The sequence below is a fragment of the Hemitrygon akajei genome, chromosome 1 (assembly GCF_048418815.1).
Source record: "Hemitrygon akajei chromosome 1, sHemAka1.3, whole genome shotgun sequence".
NCBI lineage: Eukaryota > Metazoa > Chordata > Chondrichthyes > Myliobatiformes > Dasyatidae > Hemitrygon > Hemitrygon akajei.
The window spans coordinates 224,212,035-224,232,557 of NC_133124.1; the positions used below are offsets into that span (position 1 = coordinate 224,212,035).

General features: G+C 42.4%; 1 protein-coding gene across 1 annotated transcript in view; it reads left to right on the plus strand.

Annotated features, from left to right (window-relative positions):
* The window catches only part of gmcl1 (germ cell-less, spermatogenesis associated), a 260,756-nt gene that overhangs the window by 175,901 nt on the left and 64,332 nt on the right, over nt 1–20,523 (plus strand). Inside the window, exon 11 of the mRNA XM_073062046.1 lies at nt 4,228–4,303. Coding sequence (XP_072918147.1) covers nt 4,228–4,303 — 76 coding nt within the window. The remainder of the gene's footprint in view (nt 1–4,227; nt 4,304–20,523) is intronic.

Consider the following 20,523-nt stretch of genomic DNA (forward strand, 5'->3'; position numbering starts at 1 on the left):
GGACATTGATAGATACAAAACTGGGCTGAGAAGTGGCAGATGGAGTTCAACCCAGAGAAGTGTGAGGTGGTTCATTTTGGTAGGTCAAGTATGATGACAGAATATAGTGTTAATGGTAAGACTCTTGGCAGTGTAGATGATCAGAGGGGTCTTGGGGTCCGAGTCCATAGGATACTCAGGACTGCTGCGCAGGTTGACCCTCTGGTTAAGAAAGCATACCATGCATTGGACTTCAACAATCGTGGAATTGATTTTAGGAGCCGAGAAGTAATGTTCCAGCTAAATAGGACCCTGGTCAGACCCCACTTGGAATACTATGCTCAGTTTTAGTCGCCCCACTACAGGAAAGATGTGGAAACCATAGAAAGGGTGCAGAGAAGATTTACAAGGATGTTGCCTAGATTGGGGAGCATGCCTTATGAGAATAGTTTGAATGAACTTGGCCTTTTTTCCTTGGTGCAACGGAGAATGAGAGGTGACCTGATAGAGGTATATAAGATGATGAGAGACATTGATCATGTGGATAGTCAGAGGCTTTTTCCCAGGGCTGAAATGGCCAACATGAGAGGGCACAGTTTTAAGGTGCTTGGAAGTAGGTACCATGGAGATGTCAGGGGTAAGTTTTTTACAGAGAGAGTGGTGAGTGTGTGGAATGGGCTGCTGGCAACGGTGGTGGAGGCGGATATGATAGGGTCTTTTAAGAGACTCCTGGACAGGTACATGGAGCTCAGAAAAATAAAGGGCTATGGGTAACTCTTGGTAATTTCTCAAGTAAGGACATGTTTGGCACAGCTTTGTGGGCTGAAGGGCCTTTATTGTGCTGTAGTTTTTCTATGTTTCTATCCTTGTAATTCTTCTCTGCACTCTCTCTATAGTATCCACATCCTTCCTGTAGTGAGGTGACCAGAACCGAACACAGTACTCAAGTGGGGTCTGACCAAGGTCTTATATAGCTGTAACATTACCTAACAGCAAGGAAATGGGCTCTCTGACTCCAAATAAGAAAATGGTGTCACTTTCTGTGCAAAAATTTATTTTGCTACCTACAGTACATTCGTCGTGGTCTTGCTAATCTCCTGCATCAGACTGATGTCTGACCTACAGTATATTGATGGTAGTCATAGAGAAGTACAGCACAGAAACAGCCCCTTTGGCCCATCTAGCCCATGCTGAAACCAATTAAACTGCTTACTGTCATTGACCTGCACTAGGACCATAGCCTTCCAGACCCTAGCCTATCCAAACTTCTCTTAAATGTTCTTATCGAGCTTGCATGCACCACTTGTGCAAGCAGGTCATTCCACAGTTTCGCAGCCCCCAGAGTGGAAAAGTTTCCCATCATGTTCCCTTAAACTTTTCACCTTTCAACCTGAACCCATGCTGTCTGATCACAGTCCCGCCCAACCTCAGTGCAAAAAGCCTGCTTGCATTTACCCTGTCTATACCTCTCATAATTTTGTATACCTCTATCAATTCTCCTCTCAATCTTCTGTGTTCCAAGAAATAAAATCCCAACCTATTCTACTTTTCTTATAACTCAGGTCCTCCAGACCCAGCAACATTCTTGTAAATTTTATCTGTGCTCTTTCAACCTTGTTTACATCTTTCCTGTAGGTAGGTGACCAAAATTCCACATAATACTCCAGATTAGGCCTCACCAATGTCTTATACAACTTCAATGTAATATCTCATCTCCTGTACTCAATACATTGATTTATGAAGTCCAATGTGCCAAAAGCTTTCTTTATGACCTTATCTACATGCGACACCACTTACAACGAATTATGGACCTCGAGTCCCAGATCCCTTTGTTCTACCACACTCCTTATTGCCCTACAGTTTACTGTTAAGACCTATCCTGGTTGTTCCTATCAAAGTGCAAAAACTCGCACTTGTCTGCATTAAATTCCATCCGCCTTTTTTCCAGCTGAATGCAGATCCTTCCGCAAGCCATGATAGTCTTCCTCACTGTCCACTGCACTCCTTGTCTTCCTGTCATCTACAAATTTGTTGATCCAGTTGTCTACATTATCATCCAGATCATTGATATAGGTGACAAAGGACCCAGCACAGACATCTGGGGCACACCACTAGTTAGAGAGGCAACCATTTACTACTGTTCTCTCACAAAGCCAGTGTTTAATCCAATTTACTGCCTCATCTTGAATGCTGAGCAACTGAACCTATTTGACCAACCTCCCATGCAGCACCTTATCAAATCCATATGAAAGTCCATATAGAAACATCCACTGCCTTGCCTTCATCCACTTTCCTGGTGACTTCCATGGAAAGCTCAAGAAGATGGTTTAAACAGGCATGAAGCCATGCTGACTATTCTTAATTAGTGCATGTCTTTCCAAATACCTTGTAACATTTTTCCCACAACTGATGTCAGACTCACCGGCCTATAATTTCCTGGTTTCTATTTAAAATCGTTTTTTAACAACAAACAACATTGGCTATCCTCTAATCCTCTGGTACCTCTCCTATCACTAAGGTTGATTTAAAAGTCTCTGCTAGGGCCTCGGCAATTTCTACACTTGCCTCCCATAGGGTCCAAGAAACACCTTGTCAGGCCATGGGGATTTTATCCATCCTGATTTGCCTCAAAGTAACATACACATCCTCTGTAAATTGTACAGGGTCCATGAAGTTGATGCTATTTTACCTCACTTCTGTAGACTCTGTCCATCTCCTGAGTAAGTACAAATGCAAATCTTTAATTTAAGATCTCCCTCATTTGTTTTGGCTCCACATTTGAATTACCAGTCTGGTCTTCCAGAGGACCAGTTTTCTCCCTTGCAATCCTTTTGCACAACATATCTGTAGAATACCTTGGGATTTTCCTTCACCTTGTCTGCTTAAGCAAATTCATGCCTTCTTTTAGCCTTACTGATTTATTTCTGAAGTGTTCTCTTGCATTTCTTGTACTGCGTAAGTGTCTCATTTGTTCCTACCTGCCTATACCTGTTATGCACCTCCTTTTTTCTCTTAACCAGGCCCTCAATATTTCTTGCAAACCAAGGTTCCCTACACTTGTTATCTTTACCTTTTACTCTGACAGGCACATGCAAGCTTTATACTCTCAAAGTTTTGCTTTGAAGGCCTCCCACTTACCAAGTGTACCTTTGCCAGAAAACAGCCTGTGCCAATCCATCAAAATCGGCCTTTCTTCAGTTTAGTATCTCAACCTGTGGACCAGACATATCTTTTTGCATATTTACTTTGAAACTAATGACATTGTGATCGTTAGATGCAAAGTGGTCCCCTACACAAACTTCTGTTACCTGCCTTGTCTCATTCCCTTGTAGTAGATGCCTAAATCTTTTTCTTTCATTGGGACTAATACGTACTAGTGAAGGAAACTTTCCTGAACACATTTGACAAACTCTATCCCATCTAGTTCTTTTACAGTATGAGATTCCCAGTCTATATGTGGAAAGTTAAAATCACCTACTAAAACAACCTTGTATTTCTTGCAACAATCTGCGACCTTGCTACAAATTTGTTTCTCTAAGTTCCTAGTCTGTAATAAAGCCCCATTAATGTGGTCATATCTTTATGATTTCTCAGTTCCACCCATAACACCTCACTAGGTGACAGTGCACCTCACCTGTCAGAGCACTGCCATTACATTTTCACCACCCCTCCTCATTTAATCCCTCCTGCTCTGTCAAGTCTAAAACAACAGAACCCCGGAATATTAAGCAGCCACTCCTGCCCCTCCTGCAACCAAGTCTCACTAATGGCTACAATATCATAATTCCAGATATTGATCCATGGCCTGAGCTCATCCACCTTTCCTATGGTACTTCTTGCATTGAAATATTGGACACTAGTTGCACCATGCTCAACCTTTAGATTCCTGACTTTGAGATCTTACCAATATCTGCCTCCACAACCTCTCCACTAACTGTTCTGGCACTCTGGTTCCCATTCCCCTCAACCCTAGTCGTGCTAATGTCCTGCTTCAGCCTGGTGTCTGACCTACCGTATATACACTGTAGTCTTGCTAATGTCCAACTTCAGCCCAGTGTCTGACCAGCAGTATATTCAGCATGCTCTTCCTAATGTCCCACTTCAGCCTAGTGTCTGACCAATAGTATATTCATCATAGTCTTGCTAATGTCCTGCTTCAGCCCATTTCTGGTTGTTTCACATTTTAACAATGTGCAACATTTAGCATTATAAAGAGATTTTAAATAGAGTTTGATCTGGTCCCTCTAGGCCAAGGGAAATAAACAAGGAAGTGTTTGAAATGCACAGCATGCGATGCGGAAGAAAGCTGGCCAAAGATGGTGATGTAAGTATGAAGGATGAAGAATTCCTCATATCCCCCCCTTGACCTAAAAGTATTTGCTACTAATACCTTTGTATTTAAATATACCACATTGATCACTGTGATATATTTTAAAAATATTGAACAAGCTTTATCTTTTTGTGTAAGAAAGAAACACCAAGAAATCCTTCAGAATTAATATCATTAAACAATTGTACTGCACAGTACTCGCTGCACCTTATGTTTCACCTTCTAAAATTTGGTTCCATTGACTTTCTGTTGAGTTGAATGTACAGTTGTTATTGTTAGTACTCTTAATCAGACTAGATTTGATAAAGTGAAAATGTGTTTCACTGACTTTCTAGGATTCTTTGATGAAGTCCCAGAGAGGGTTGACTAAGCACAGTTACGTTTTGAGGGTTTTGGTATCAATGTGAAAAGTGCAGGCTCTTCCAGAGTGGAAGCAGATGTCTGACAAGCCTGATAGGTAGTTTTGTCATGTGTTTCTTTCACCATTTATGCAGGACTTATGCACTCTTATTTCATATATCCATAGAATTATACAGATAGAAACAGGAACCGTTTCCGCATTTTGTCCATACCAATTGAGATGCCTACATTTGGCACATATTCTGCCAAACATTTCCTTTCAATGTACCTGCCTAAACATTTTAAAAATGTATTTGTATTCACCTCTACCATTGCCTCTTGACAGCTCCATGTGAAAAATTTGCCTTGTCAGATCCTTACCAAAATTTTTCCCCTCACCTTAAACTTATGCCGTCTAGTTTTAGACTTCCTCTCCTGGGGGAAAATGTCTGTAACTATCTGCTGCATCTATGCCCTTCATAATTTTATATGCCTCTATAAGGTGTCACCCCTCAGTTTCCTAAACTCCAGTGAAAACAGTAACAGTATAATTCAAGCCCTGCAGTTCTGTTAACATCCTTGTAATTTTTTTCCCCACCCCTTTCTTCTTTCCTATAGCTCGGTGACCAAATTACACACAATGCTCCATGTGTGGCATCTCAAATGTTTTACACAATTGTAACAGGACATCTCAACCCTTATTCAGCACCCTTTTTAACTGTGTCACTGCTTTCAAGTAACGATGTACTTGTAAACCAAGGTCTTTTATTTACAATAGTAAAATAACGAGAGGGGAAAGCTTCTTATTGTGTGTTGTCATGGCACCATTTGCTCAGTACTGCACTAGGTTATGTTGGTTGAGACTCAGAATCAGGTTTAATATCACTACATAAGAACATAATAAGTAGGAGCAGGAGTAAGCCATCTGGCCTGTCAAGCCTGCTCTGCCATTCAATAAGATCATGGCTGATCTGGCCATGGACTCATCTCCACCTATCTGCCTTTTCACCATAACCCTTAATTCCCCTACTATACAAAAATCTATCCAACCTTGTCTTAAATATATTTACTGAGGTAGCCTGCACTGCTTCATTGGGCAGAGAATTCCACAGATTCACCACTCTCTGGGAAAAGCAGTTCCTCCTCATCTCCATCCTAAATCTACTGCCCCGAATCTTGATGCTATGTCCCCTAGTTCCAGTCTCACCTACCACTGGAAGCAATGTTCCTACCTCTATCTTATCCATCCCTTTCATGATTTTATGTTTCTGTAAGATCTGATCTCATTATTCTGAATTCCAGCGAGTACAGTCCCAGGCGACTCAACCTCTCCTCATAGTCTAACCCCCTTCATCTCTGAAATCAACCTGGTGAACCTCCTCTGCACCGCCTCCAAAGCCAGTATAGCATTCTTTGAGTAAGGAGACCAGAACTGCAGGCAGTACTCCAGGTGCGCCTCACCAGTATCCCTGCTCTTAAATTCAATCCCTCTAGCAATGAAGGTCAACATTCCATTTGCCTTCTTGATAGCCTGCTGCACCTGTAAACCAACATTTTGTTTACAGTGTGTGTCTTCAAGATGAGGTAGTAAATTGGATAAAGCATTGGCTTTGTGGGAGAAGCCAGAGAGCGGTAATAATTGATTGCCTCTCTGACTAGTGGTGTGCTGTAGGGATTGGTGCTGAGTCCTTTGTTATTTGTCACCTACATCAGTGATCTGGATAATAATATGGTTAACTGGATCAGCAAATTTGTGGACGACAGCAAGGCTGTTTAATGTCATTTCCAGTACATGTACAAGGGGAGTGAAAAAAATTGTTACTCCAGATCTGATGCAGCACAAAAAAATGACAAAGAATGTAATTTAAAAAAACACAATAAGTATAAATACTTAAGCTAGCTTATATACATTGATTATATACGACCATAAGACAAAGGAGCAGAATTAGGCCACTCAGCCTATTGAGTAAGCTCCAGAGATCAAGACAACTAAGAGGTGGTCGCAGGAGGCAGAGGAATGTTTAAAGGATAGCCTTGAGTCAGTGGGCAAGAACTCATCTGAGGACCTTCGTGTTACAGACTTTATTAAAACAGCTGTTGATGAGTGTGTCCCCACGAAATCATTCAGGCTTTAAAAAGAAGCATAGAAAACATGCAGCATAATACAAGCCCTTCGGCCTACAATATTTATGTACTTACTTTAGAAATTACCTAGGGTTACCCAAAGCCCTCTATTTATCTAAGCTCCATGTATCTATCCAAGAGTCTCTTAAAAAACCCCATTGTATCCCCCTCCACCACCATCGCTGGCAGCCCATTCCACGCACTCACCACTCTCTGAGTAAAAAACAACAACATCAACAACTTACCCCTGACATCTCCTCTGTGTACCTACTTTCAAGCACTTTAAAACTGTGCCCTCTCATGTTAGCCATTTCAGCCCTGGGGAAAAAGCCTCTGACTATCCACACAATCAATGCCTCTCATCATCTCATACACCTCTACCAGGTCACCCCCATCCTCTGTCACTCCAAGGAGAAAAGACCAAGTTGACTCAACCTATTCTCATAAGGCATGCTCCCCAATCCAGGCAACATCCTTGTAAATCTCCTCTGCACCCTTTCTATGGCTTCCACATCCTTCCTGTAGTGAGGTGACCAGTACTGAGCACAGTGCTCCAAGTAGGGTCTGACTCTCGGCTCTGGAACTCAATCCCACAGTTGATGAAGGCCAATACACCTTATGCCTTCTTAACCACACAGTCAACCTGCGCAGCACTTTGAGTGTCCTATGGACCCAGACCCCAAGATCCCTCAGATCCTGTACACTGCCAAGAGTCTTACCATTAATATTATATTCTGCCATCATATTTGACCTACCAAAATGAACCACATCACACTTATCTGGGTTGAACTCCATCTGCCATTTCTCAGCCCAGTTTTGCATCCTATCGATGTCCCATTGTAACCTCTGACTGCCCTCCACACTATCCACAACACCCCCAACCTTTATGTCATCAGCAAATTTATTAATCCATCCCTCCATTTCCTCCTCCAGGTCATTTATAAGAATCACGAAGAGAAGGGATCCCAGAACAGATCCCTAAGGTACACCACTGATCACTGACCTCCAAGCAGAATATGACCTGACTGCAACCACTCTTTGCCTTCTGTGGGCAAGCCAATTCCGAATCCACAAAGCAAGGTCCCCTTGGATCCCATGCCTCCTTACTTTCTCAATATGCCTTGCATTGAGTACCTGATCATTAGCTTTATTTTTCAAATGTACATAGAAACATCAAAATATATAGTGAAATTCATCACCTGTGTCAATGACCAACACAGTTTGAAGATGTGCTGAGGCAAGCCTACAAGTGTCGCCACAGTTCCAGCATCAATATAGTATGCCCACAACTTACTATCCCAATCCCTAATAAGACCATAGGATATAGAAGCAGAATTAGACTATTTGGCCCATCGAGGCTCCTCCACCATTTCATCCATTTTCTGTCTCAGCCCCAAAATCCTGACTCCCACCACCCCCCACCCCCCCGTATCCTTCATGCTCTGACAAATCAAGAATCCATCAACCTCTGCCTTAAATGCACTCAGACCCTGCTTAATGCTAAGGATGCATTCCTTGGAGGTGGAACGCTATGTAAATCATCGTTATGCAGGGTCATTATAACATAATGAAAATAGACGTGTGTGTGTGTGTGTGCCTGATTTAAAAGAAAAACACAAGATATATGATATTTTATGTATACACAGTATTTTGTGGAATAACAAATGTGCAGATAGGCCTAACCTGTACATCAGCAAAGCAGCAATACATCACAGCAGCAGCAGAGGGAAGCGTGTGTTGGTTACATCTTAGAGGAGGTACCAGGCTATGGGTGCTCCTCTAACTTTGGTTTCTTCTTCAAGAAGGCATTGAGGTTTGACTTAAGTTTTTTCTCGTGAAGCAGTTCTCGGTAGCAGGAAATCATGTTGACAACACTTTTCTTTGGCTTATTGCTTCGCTCCTAATCAGGGTCATTATCGATGAACTGGTCCATGATTTATGTGATCATGGTGATGCTAGTGCTATGGAATTTTGTGGTGAGGTTCCTTGTTGCTATTTCTTCTTCTCCATCTGTGTCCTCAGATTCACCCAGAATGTGTTGGTCTGCCAGTTCACGAAGCTCTTGGTTATTAAGGCGCTCATCATGAGAATGCAATAACTATTCAACCTCGTCATCATTAACATCCTCTATTCCCGCTTCACTGGCCAGTTCAACGATGTTTTGGATGACTGGTTCTGCCTGAAATCCTAGGAGTTTCACATCCATGCTAATGCTTTTCCTAGACATCTCAGGTGTACTACCCTCACTGGAAGTTGCAGGCTATTTTCCAGACAAGATGGGTGGAAAAAAATTGGAATAAATTGTTGAGAGAGCAAGAACATTTACATATGTAGTGGAGGCAGAGCATGAACTAATATGTGATTGGCTGTGAGCATATGTAAAGTGCTGTCATTGGCTAATTGAATGTTTAGTGTAATGGCGGCTGCTCTTGAGAAGTTTTAAATGTTGTTTAGAATGAATTTTTTTTTACCTTTTAAAAATTTCAATGAATTAAGTAACCATATTGAAACAAATCAGCACTATGCGCAGTCTGAGTGTGTACAAAAAGACAACAAATTCCACAGATCCACCACTCTCCACGTCCATTCTAAATAGGCCTGCTGATGTTCAGAAGGTTTTACCACCCTTTGTTTTAAACTCCAACGAGTATAGGCCCAGAGCTATCAAACACTCCTCATATGTTATTAACACTTTCAGTCCTGGGATCATGCTCATAAACCTCCTCTGCACCTCCACTTCCTTAGGAGTTTGCGGAAATTCAACATGTTATCTAGAACTTTAACAAACTCCTATGGATGCGTAACAGAGAGTATATTGACTGGCTGCATCACAGCCTCGTATGGAATCACCACTGCCCTTGAATGGAAAATCCTACAAAAGTAAGTTACCGTAGATTCCGGATTTTAAGCCGCTACTTTTTTCCCACATTTTGAACAGCTTTGAACTTTGCGGCCTTTAATCCGGAGCGGCTAATACATGATTTTTTTCATGCCGCCTCGTAAACATTTTGCCTCATAACAGTAGACCAATAAAATTGATGAGTAGTTCACAGAGGTCCAATGAAATTGTACGATAAATCAAGCGCACTTTCACAATTAAATTATTGTAAATCAGTCATTTGTACTCACCCTCATCAACATGGAAAACACTCGAAGCATTGTGCTGCCTTATGGCAGTTATTTAGTTTATAATATTTTCGCTTAGTAATTCATTTTCTAGTTAAAGTTAGAAGAGTTTTAACTATATTTGTTTTCTGTACTACATCGCGGGATGCTATGACGTCACACCCGGTTTCGCGGTGTCTTGTGGGAAAAATGCCAGTTTGCGATAAACGGAAAGGAGGGGGGAGCGCATTACGCGAGCGGCTTTGGATCTGAGCGAACGCTGCTTTTAAGTTAAAGGCGATCAATAACTTTTCCTGGTAGGCTGCAGTATATATATTTTTTACCAGTCGTTAGGAGATATTGGAATGTTGTTCAGTAAAGAAGTATACGCAACGTATATTTAAAAGTAGCCGCGTTACGGGCACGGTTCGAAAAAAAGCATTTGCAATATGTATTTGTTTTTGTTACCATATGGATTTAATTAAAAGTTAAAAAATCCTCACGTGTAATATCTTTCTGTGTAAATATCTCATATTACAACGTGGGACACCTGCGGCCGAAAATCTGGTGCGGCCTAAAATCCGGTGCGGCCTTTACAATTAAAAAATTGATTTTATTTCTAAAATTAGAGCCAGCGGCTTTTAATCAGGTGCGCTCTGTAGTCCGGAATCTACGGTAAATCTTGCAACACACATAGCAAGAGGACAGCATAGCTTCGCTTCCAGCTGAGCTTAATGCCTTCTATGCTCGCTTTGATCACCAGAACAGGGAGGAACCATCGCACACTCCCGTCTCTTGATAGATAGATAGATAGATAGATACTTTATTCATCCCCATGGGGAAATTCAACTTTTTTTCCAATATCCCATACACTTGTTGTAGCAAAACTAATTACATACAATACTTAACTCAGTAAAAATATGATATGCATCTAAATCACTATCTCAAAAAGCATTAATAATAGCTTTTAAAAAGTTCTTAAGTCCTGGCAGTAGAATTGTAAAGCCTAATGGCATTGGGGAGTATTGACCTCTTCATCCTGTCTGAGGAGCATTGCATCGATAGTAACCTGTCGCTGAAACTGCTTCTCTGTCTCTGGATGGTGCTATGTAGAGGATGTTCAGAGTTATCCATAATTGACCGTAGCCTACTCAGCGCCCTTCGCTCAGCGTCTCAGTAACTGAAGATGACATGTGGCTTGCCTTCAAGAGAGTGAATCCCAGGAAAGCATCCAGTCCAGACGGAATACCTGGCCAAGTACTAAGGACCCGTGCTGATCAAAAGGTTGGTGTATCCACTGGTATCTTCAACCTCTCACTTTGGCAGTGTTTGGTACCCATCTGCTTCAAGCAGGCTTCAATTGTACCAGAGAAGAAGAACATGGTAACCTGTCTAAATGACTATCACCCAGTGGCACTTACATCCACAGTGATGAAGTATTTTGAGAGATTGGTGTTGAAACGCATTAGGTCCTGCTGAGTGGTGCCTTGGATTCGCTCCAATTCACCTACTGAAATATCTGCTGTAGACCTGTTGCTATCTCATTGGCTCTTCACGCAACTCGAACATCTGGATAGCAAAAATGCATACATCAGGGTACTCTTTATCAACTACAGCTCAGCATTTAACAAAAACATCCCCTCAAAACTGATCAGTAAATTCCAAGACCCGAGCCTCAATACCCCTTGTGAAATTGGATCCTGGATTTCCTCATTTATAGACCCCAGTCAGTTCGGATTGGCAGAAATATCTCCTCCACAATCTTCATCTGCACAGGAGCACCACAGGGATGTGTACTTAGCCTCCTGTTGAACTCACTTTACACCAATGACTGTGTGGCTAAGTACAGCTCCAACACCATATACTGTACAAGTTTGCTGATGACACCACTGTTATGGGCTGTATCAAAGGTGGTGATGAATCAGCATATAAGGAGGGAGATTGAAAATTTGGCTGAGTGGTGTACTAACTCAGCCATCGTCGGAGTGGACTGAGGCAGAATGGGTCGGCTTTGGCTCAATTAGGCAGAGGCGAGGTTTGAACGGGGCACAACTGCGCAAGCGTGTGAAAGTCGGCCCGTGAGGCAGCGGGAGAATTTAAATAGCAAGCAGAGGCTGAATACTCCAGGTGAGGTAAGGTCGGGTAAGCTCCTTTAATTAATCTAATTAGCTTAGGAGTAGGTAATGGAGGCAGCAGTTAGGGCAGTTGAGTGCTCCATTTGCAGTATGTGGGAAGTCAGGGCGAGCACAATTGTTCCTGATGACTACACCTGCAAAAGGTGCATCCAGCTGCAGCTCCTGACAAACCGTGTTAGGGAACTGGAGCTGGAGCTGGATGACTTCGGATCATTCGGGAGGCAGAAATAGACAGGAGTTTCAGGGAGATAGTCACCCCTAGGAGTCAGGAGACAGGTAGTTGGGTGACTGTCAGGAGAGGGAAGGGGAATAGACAGGAAGAGCAGAGCACCCCCGTGGCCGTTCCCATCAACAATAAGTATACCGTTTTGGATACTGTTGGTGGGGATGACCTACCAGGGACAAGTTGCAGTGGTTGCGTCTCTGGCACCGAAACTGGACCCTCAGCTCAGAAGGGAAGGAGGGAAAAGAAGAGAGCAGTAGTGATAGGGGATTCGATAGTTGGGACAGATAGGAGGTTCTCAAGTCAAGTCAAGTCTACCTTTATCGTCATTTCGACCATAACTGCTGGTACAGTGCATAGTAAAAATGAGACAACGTTTTTCAGGACCATGGTTTACATGACATAGTACAAAAAACTAGACTGAACTACGTAATAATAAAAAAACAACACAGAGAAAGCTACACTAGACTACAGACCTACACTGGACTGCATAAAGTGCATAAAAACAGTGCAGGCATTACAATAAATAATAAACAGGACAGTAGGGCAAGGTGTCAGTCCAGGCTTCGGGTATTGAGGAGTCTGATAGCTTGGGGGAAGAAAATGTTACGTAGTCTGGTCGTGAGAGCCCGAATACTTTGGAGCCTTTTCCCAGACGGCAGGAGGGAGAAGAGATTGTATGAGGGGTGTATGGGGTCCTTCATAATGCTGTTTCCTTTGCGGATGCAGCATGTAGTGTAAATAACCGTGATTGCGGGAAGAGAGACCCCGATGATCTTCTCAGCTGACCTCACTATCCGCTGCAGGGTCTTGCGATCCGAGATGGTGCAATTTCCAAACCAGGCAGTAATGCAGCTGCTCAGGATGCTCTCGCTTCTCTTCTGTGGAAGAGATCGAGAATCCTGGATGGTCTGTTGCCTCCCTGGTGCCAAGGTCCGCGATATCGCGGATATCCACGGGACCGATGACGTGGATAGGAAGAGTGAGGAGGTCCTGAAAGGTGAGTTTAGGGAGCTAGGTGCCAAGTTAAAGGACAGGACCTCCAGGATAGCAATCTCAGAATTGCTACCAGTGCCACGTGCAGGCGGGTTTAGAAATAGTAAGATAGTGCAGATCAACACGTGGCTGAAGACATGGTGCAGGAAGGAGGGCTTCAGATTTATAGATAATTGGGCTTTTTTCCAGGGAAGGTGGGACCTGTTCTGGCAGGACGGTTTACATCTGAACTGGAGGGGGACAAATATTCTTACAGGTAGGTTTGCTAGAGAGGCTCCGGTGGATTTAAATTAGATATAAGGGGGAAGGGGAACCAGAGTGTAGGAAGAGATGTATGGGAGAAGGAAGAAAAAGAAGACAGTAAAGTTCTTTGTACTGTTAGAGATAAACAGAGAGGAAGAGGTGGAGAATTTCTTAAATGCATCTATTTTAATGCTAGGAGCATTGTAAGAAAGGTGGATGAGCTTAGAGCATGGATTGATACCTGGAAATATGATGTTGTAGCTATTAGTGAAACATGGTTGCAGGAGGGGTGTGATTGGCAACTAAATATTCCTGGATTTTGTTGCTTCAGGTGTGATAGAATCGGAGGGACAAGAGGGGGAGGTGTTGCGTTGCTTGTCGGAGAAAATATTACAGCGGTGCTCGGGCAGGGTAGTTTAGAGGGCTCGTCTAGGGAGGCTATTTGGGTGGAATTGAGGAATGGGAAAGGTGTAGTAACACATAGGGGTGTATTATAGACCACCTAATGGGGAACAAGAATTGGAGGAGCAAATTTGCAAGGAGATAGCAGATATTTGTAGTAAGCACAGGGTTGTGATTGTGGGAGATTTTTATTTTCCACACATAGACTGGGAAGCCCATACTGTAAAAGGAATGTGTGGTTTGGAGTTCATAAAATGTGTGCAAGATAGTTTTTTGCGGCAATACATAGAGGTACCAACTAGAGAAGAGGCAGTGTTGGATCTTCTGTTAGGGAATGAAATAGGTCAGGTGACGGAGGTATGTGTTGGGGAGCACTTTGGGTCCAGTGATCACAATGCCATTAATTTCAATATAATTGTGGAGAAGGATAGGACTGGACCCAGGGTTGAGATTTTTGATTGGAGAAAGGCTAACTTTGAGGCGATGCGAAAGGATTTAGAAGGAGTTGATTGGGACAACTTGTTTTATGGGAAGGATGTAATAGAGAAATGGCGGTCCTTTAAAGGTGAAATTTTGAGGGTACAGAATCTTTACGTTCCTGTTAAGTTGAAAGGAAAGGTTAAAAGTTTGAGAGAGCCATGGTTTTCAAGGGATATTGGAAATTTGGTTCGGAAAAAGAGAGATATCTACAATAAATTCAGGCAGCATGGAGTTAATGAGGTGCTCAAGGAATATAAAGAATAAGAAGAATCTTAAGAAAGAAATTAGAAAAGCTAAAAGAAGATACGAGGTTGCTTTGGGAAGTAAGGTGAAAATAAATCCGAAGGGTTTCTACAGTTATATTAATAGCAAAAGGATAGTGAGGGATAAAATTGGTCCCTTAGAGAATCAGAGTGGACAGCTATGCGTGGAGCCGAAAGAGATGGGGGAGATTTTGAACAATTTCTTTTCTTCAGTATTCAATAAGGAGAAGGATATTGAATTGTGTAAGGTAAGGGAAACAAGTAGGAAAGTTATGGAAACTATGACGATTAAAGAGGAGGAAGTACTGGCACTTTTAAGGAATATAAAAGTGGATAAATCTCCAGGTCCTGACAGGATATTCCCTAGGATCCTGAGGGAAGCTAGTGTGGAAATAGCAGGTGCTCTGACAGAAATAATTCAAATGTCATTAGAAACAGGGATGGTGCCGGAGGAATTGCGTGTTGCTCATGTGGTTCCATTGTTTAAAAAGGGTTCTAAGAGTAAACCTAGCAATTATAGGCCTGTCAGTTTGACGTCAGTGATGGGTAAATTAATGGAAAGTATTCTAAGAGATGGTATATATAATTATCTGGATAGACAGGGTCTGATTAGGAACAGTCAACATGGATTTGTGCGTGGAAGGTCATGTTTGACAAATCTTATTGAATTTTTTGAAGAGATTACGAGGAAAGTTGACGAGGGTAAAGCAGTGAATGTTGTCTATATATAGACTTCAGTAAGGCCTTTGACAAGGTTCTGCACGGAAAGCTAGTTAGGAAGGTTCAATCGTTAGGCACTAATATTGAAGTAGTAAAATGGATTCAACAGTGGCTGGATGGGAGATGCCAGAGAGTAGTGGTGGATAACTGTTTGTCAGGTTGGAGGCTAGTGACTAGTGGTGTGCCTCAGGGATCTGTACTAGGTCCAATGTTGTTTATCATATTCATTAATGATCTGGATGATGGAGTGGTAAATTGGATTAGTAAGTATGCAGATGATACTAAGGTAGGTGGCGTTGTTGATAATGAAGTAGGTTTTCAGAGTTTGCAGAGAGATTTAGGCCAGTTAGAAGAGTGGGCTGAGCGATGGCAGATGGAGCTTAATGCTGATAAGTGTGATGTGCTACATTTTGGTAAGGAATAATCCAAATAGGACTTACATGGTAAATGGTAGGGCATTGAAGAATGCAGTAGAACAGAGTGATCTAGGAATAATGGTGCATAGTTCCTTGAAGGTGGAATCTGATGTGGATAGGGTAGTGAAGAAAGCTTTTGGTATGTTGGCCTTTATAAATCAGAGCATTGAGTATAGGAGTTGGGATGTAATGTTAAAATTGTACAAGGCATTGGTAAGGCTGAATTTGGAGTATTGTGTACAGTTCTGGTCACCGAATTATAGGAAAGATGTCAACAAAATGAAGAGAGTACAGAGAAGATTTACTGGAATGTTACCTGGGTTTCAGCACCTAAGTTACAAGGAAAGATTGAACAAGTTAGGTCTTTATTCTTTGGAGCATAGAAGGTTGAGGGGGGACTTGATAGAGGTAATTAAAAGTATGAGGGGGATAGATAGAGTTGATGTTGATAGGCTTTTTCCATTGAGAGTAGGGGAGATTCAAACAAGAGGACATAAGTTAAGACTTAGGGGGCAAAAATTTAAGGGTAACATGAGAGGGAATTTATTTATTCAGAGAGTGGTAGCTTTATGGAATGAGCTTCCAGTAGAAGTGGTAGAGGCAGGTTCGGTATTGTCATTTAAAGCAAAATTGGATATTTATATGGACAGGAAAGGAATGGAGGGTTATGGGCCGAGTGCGGGTCAGTGGGACTTGGTGAGAGTAAGCGTTCGGCATGGACTAGAAGGGCCGAGATGGCCTGTTTCCGTGCTGTAACTGTTATATGGTTATATTAATAACAACAACCTGTCACTCAATGTTAATAAGATCAAAGGACTGATTGTAGACTTTAGGAGAGGAAAACCAGAGGTCCATGAGCCAGTAATTATTGGGGGATCAGTGGTGGAAAGTGTCAATAACTTTAAATTCCTGTGTGTTACTATCTCAGAGGACCTGTCCAGAACCCATCATATAAGTATAATTACAACGAAAGCACAACAATGTCTCTACTTTCTCAGGAGTCTGCAGAGATTCAGTACATCATCAAAAACTTTGGCAAACTTCTATAGATGTGTAGTGTAAAGTGTGTTGACTGGCTGCATTATGGCCTGGTATGGGAACACCAATGCCTTTGAGTGGAAAATCCTCCAAAAAGTAGTGGATTTGGTCCAGTGTATCATGGGTAAATCCCTCCCAACCATTGAGCACATATACATAAAATGTTGGCGTAGCAAAGCAGCATCCATCATTAAAGATACTCACACTCAGGCAATGCTCTTTCTTTCTGCTGCCATCAGGTAGAAGCTACAATTGCCTCAGGACATGTACCACCAGGTTCAAGAACAATTACTACCCCTCAGCCATCAGGCTCTTGAACAAAAGGGGATAACTATACTAATTTAAGGACTCTTTTGTCTTGTTATTCCATGTTCATTATTTATTGCTATTTATAACTGCATTTGCACAGTTTGCTGTCCATTGTTTACAGTTACTGTTCTACAGATTTGCTAAATATGCCCGCGGTAAAAGAATCTCAGGGTCATATATGGTGATGTGTATGTACTCTCTATGTGGTGTGTGGCCAAGTGGATAAGGCGTTGGTCTAGTTATCTGAAGGTCGCTAGTTCGTGCCTTAGCTTGAGCAAGGCACTTAACCACACATTGCTCTGCGACAACACCGGTGCCAAGTTGTATGGGTCCTAATGCCCTTCTCTTGGACAACATCGGTAGCATGGAGAGGGGAGATTTGCAGAATGGGTAACTGCAGGTCTTCCATACCACCTTGCCCAGGCGTCAGTCATCATCGAAAATCAATGGATGGCCGAAGAAGTATGTACTCTGATAATAAATTTTACTTTGAACTTTGTACATTGAATTTTGTGTTGCTATTTATTTATTATTATTATTTAATTCTTTTTGTATTTGCACAATTTGTTGTCTTCGGCACATTGGTTAAGTGTCCATGTTGGACAGTATTGATTCTGTTATGGTTATTAATCTATAGATTGACTGAGAATACCCACAAGAATGTGAATCTCAGGGGTGTATATAGTGACATATATGTACTTTGATAATAAATTTATCTTAAACTTTGACCTTCTAATGTCAGCACATCCTTTCTTAGATATGGACCCTAAAGCTGCTTATAATACTCCAAATAGTATGACCAATGCCTTTAGAGTCTTGGCATTACATCCTTTCTTTTATACCATAATTGATACGAGGCACATGAGTGTCTGTACATAAGTGACTGACAGGAAATGATAAAATATTGGTGGTAGGGTGGGTTAGTGAATGGAGGTGTTAATCAGCCTACTGCTTGGGGTAAGTCATTATTTTTAAATTTAGTGGTCCTGCCATGGTTGCTGTGTAGCTTCTTCCGCAATCGAAGCCCATGATATTGCTGCCTTTTTTCTGGCACCGTTATGTATATAGTTTTTTGATGTTGGGTAGACTGGTGCTGGTGTTGCGTTGGGCAGTTTTGATTACCCATTGGGTCTCACTGATATACAAGCTACACTGGGAGTACCAGATACAATAGATGAAACCAGCAGGCTCACAGGTGAAGTGTCACCTCACCTGGAAGGACAGTATGAGCCCTGAATAGTAGTGAGGGAGGAGGTGTAGGATCAGGTGTAGAACTTCTTCTGCTTGCAAAGATAAGTGCGAGGAGGGAGATCAGTGAGGTGGGATGAATGGACAAGGGAGTCGTGTAGCAAGCAATTCCAGCGGAAAGCAGAAAGTGGGGAGGAGGGAGGACTTGCTTAGTGGTGGGATCCCATTGCAGATGGTGGAAATTACAGAGAATTATATGCTGGACGCGGAGGCTGGTGGGGTGGTAGCTGAGGACATGAGCAACACTCTCCCTGGTGGGGTGGCGGGAGGATGGGGTAAGGGCAGATGTGTGTGAAATGGAAGTGATGCAATTGAGAGCAGCGTTAATGGTGGAGGAAGGGAAGCCCCTTTCTTTGAAAAATGAGGACATCTCCTTCATTCTGGAATGAAAAGTCTCATCTTGAGAACAGATGTGGTGAGGCAGAGGAATTGAGAGAAGGAAGGTTATGGGAAGAGGGTGGTTCAGGTAGCTGTGAGAGTCAGTGATTTTGTAATAGACATCAGTGGATAAGCTCCCACCCCTTTCTTGATCTCTCTGTCTCTATTTCTGTGACTCCAGCAGACTCATCTGTGCTATACTGTTCTGTCTGTTAAGAGACTGAAGTTGTGGTATACAACTCTGAGACTCTCAGGGACCATAAGACCATGAGATTTCAGAACAGAAGTAGGCCACTTGTCCCATTGAGTCTGCTTTGTCATTCAATCATGGCTGATCCAATTCTTCCAGTCATCCCCACTCCTCTGCCTTCTCCCCGTACCCTTTGATGCCCTGGCTAATCTATCTCTGCCTTAAATGCACCCAATGACTTGGCCTCCACAACTGCTCGTGGCAACAAATTTCGTAGATTTATCTAATCTGTTCAGGTCTTATAACATTCGGAATGTTTCTATGAGATCCCCCTGCATTCTCCTGAACTCCAGATAATACAGCCCAAGAGCTGCCAGACGTTCCTCATATGGTAACCCTTTCATTCCTGGAATCATTCTCATGAATCTTCTCTGAACCCTCTCCAATGTCATTATATCCTTTCTGAAGTAAGGATCTCAAAATGGCACACAATAGAACCATAGAACATTACCGTGTAGAAACAGGCCTTCTGGCCCTTCTTGGCTGTGCCGAACCATTTTTCTGCCTAGTCCCACTGACATGCACCTGGCCCATATCCCTTAATACACCTCTCATCCATGCACCTGTCCAAATTTTTCTTAAATGTTAAAAGTGAACTCGTACTTACCACTCCAAGTGTGATCTCACAAGTGCCTTATAGAGCCTCAACATCACATTCCTGCTCTTATATTCTATACCTGTAGAAACGAATGTCAACGTTGCGTTCGCCTTCTTCACCACCGACTCAACCTGGAGGTTACCCTTTAGTGTATCCCGCACAAAGATTCCCAAGTCCCTTTGTATCTCTGCATTTTGAATTCTCTCTCCATCTAAATAATAGTCTGCCCATTTATTTCTTCCACCAAAGTGCATGACCATACACTTAAAAACATTGTATTTAATTCGTCACTTCTTTGTCCATTCCCCTAAACTATCTAAGTGTTTCCTCAACACTACCTGCTCCTCCACCTATCTTTGTATCATATGCAAATTTAGTCACAAAACCATTTATCCCATAGTCCAAATCATTGACATACATCGTAAAAAGCAGCAGTTTCAACACTGACACCCCCCCCCCGTGGAACAGCAGCCAACCAGAATAGGATCCCTTTATTCCCACTCTCTGCTTTCTGCCAATCAACCAGTGCTCCACCCATGCTAGGAACTTCCCTGTAATTCCATGGGCTCTTATCTTGCTAAGCAGCTTCCTTGTCAAAGGCCTTCTGAAAATCCAAGCATACCACATCCACTACATCTCCTTTGTCTGGCCTGCTTGTAATTTCCTCAAAAAATTACAGGTTAGGCAGGATTTTCCTTTCAGGAAACCAAGCTGGCTTTGGCCTGTCTTGGCATATTCCTCTAGGTACTCCGTAATCTCATCCCTAACTATCGATTCCAACAACTTCCCAACCACTGATGTCAGATTAACAGATCTATAGTTTCCTTTCTGCTGCCTCCCACCCTTCTTAAATAGCAGAGTAACATTTGCAATTTCCCAGTCATCCGATACAATGCCAGAATCTATTGATTCTTGAAAGATTATTGTTAATGCCTCCGCAATCTCTC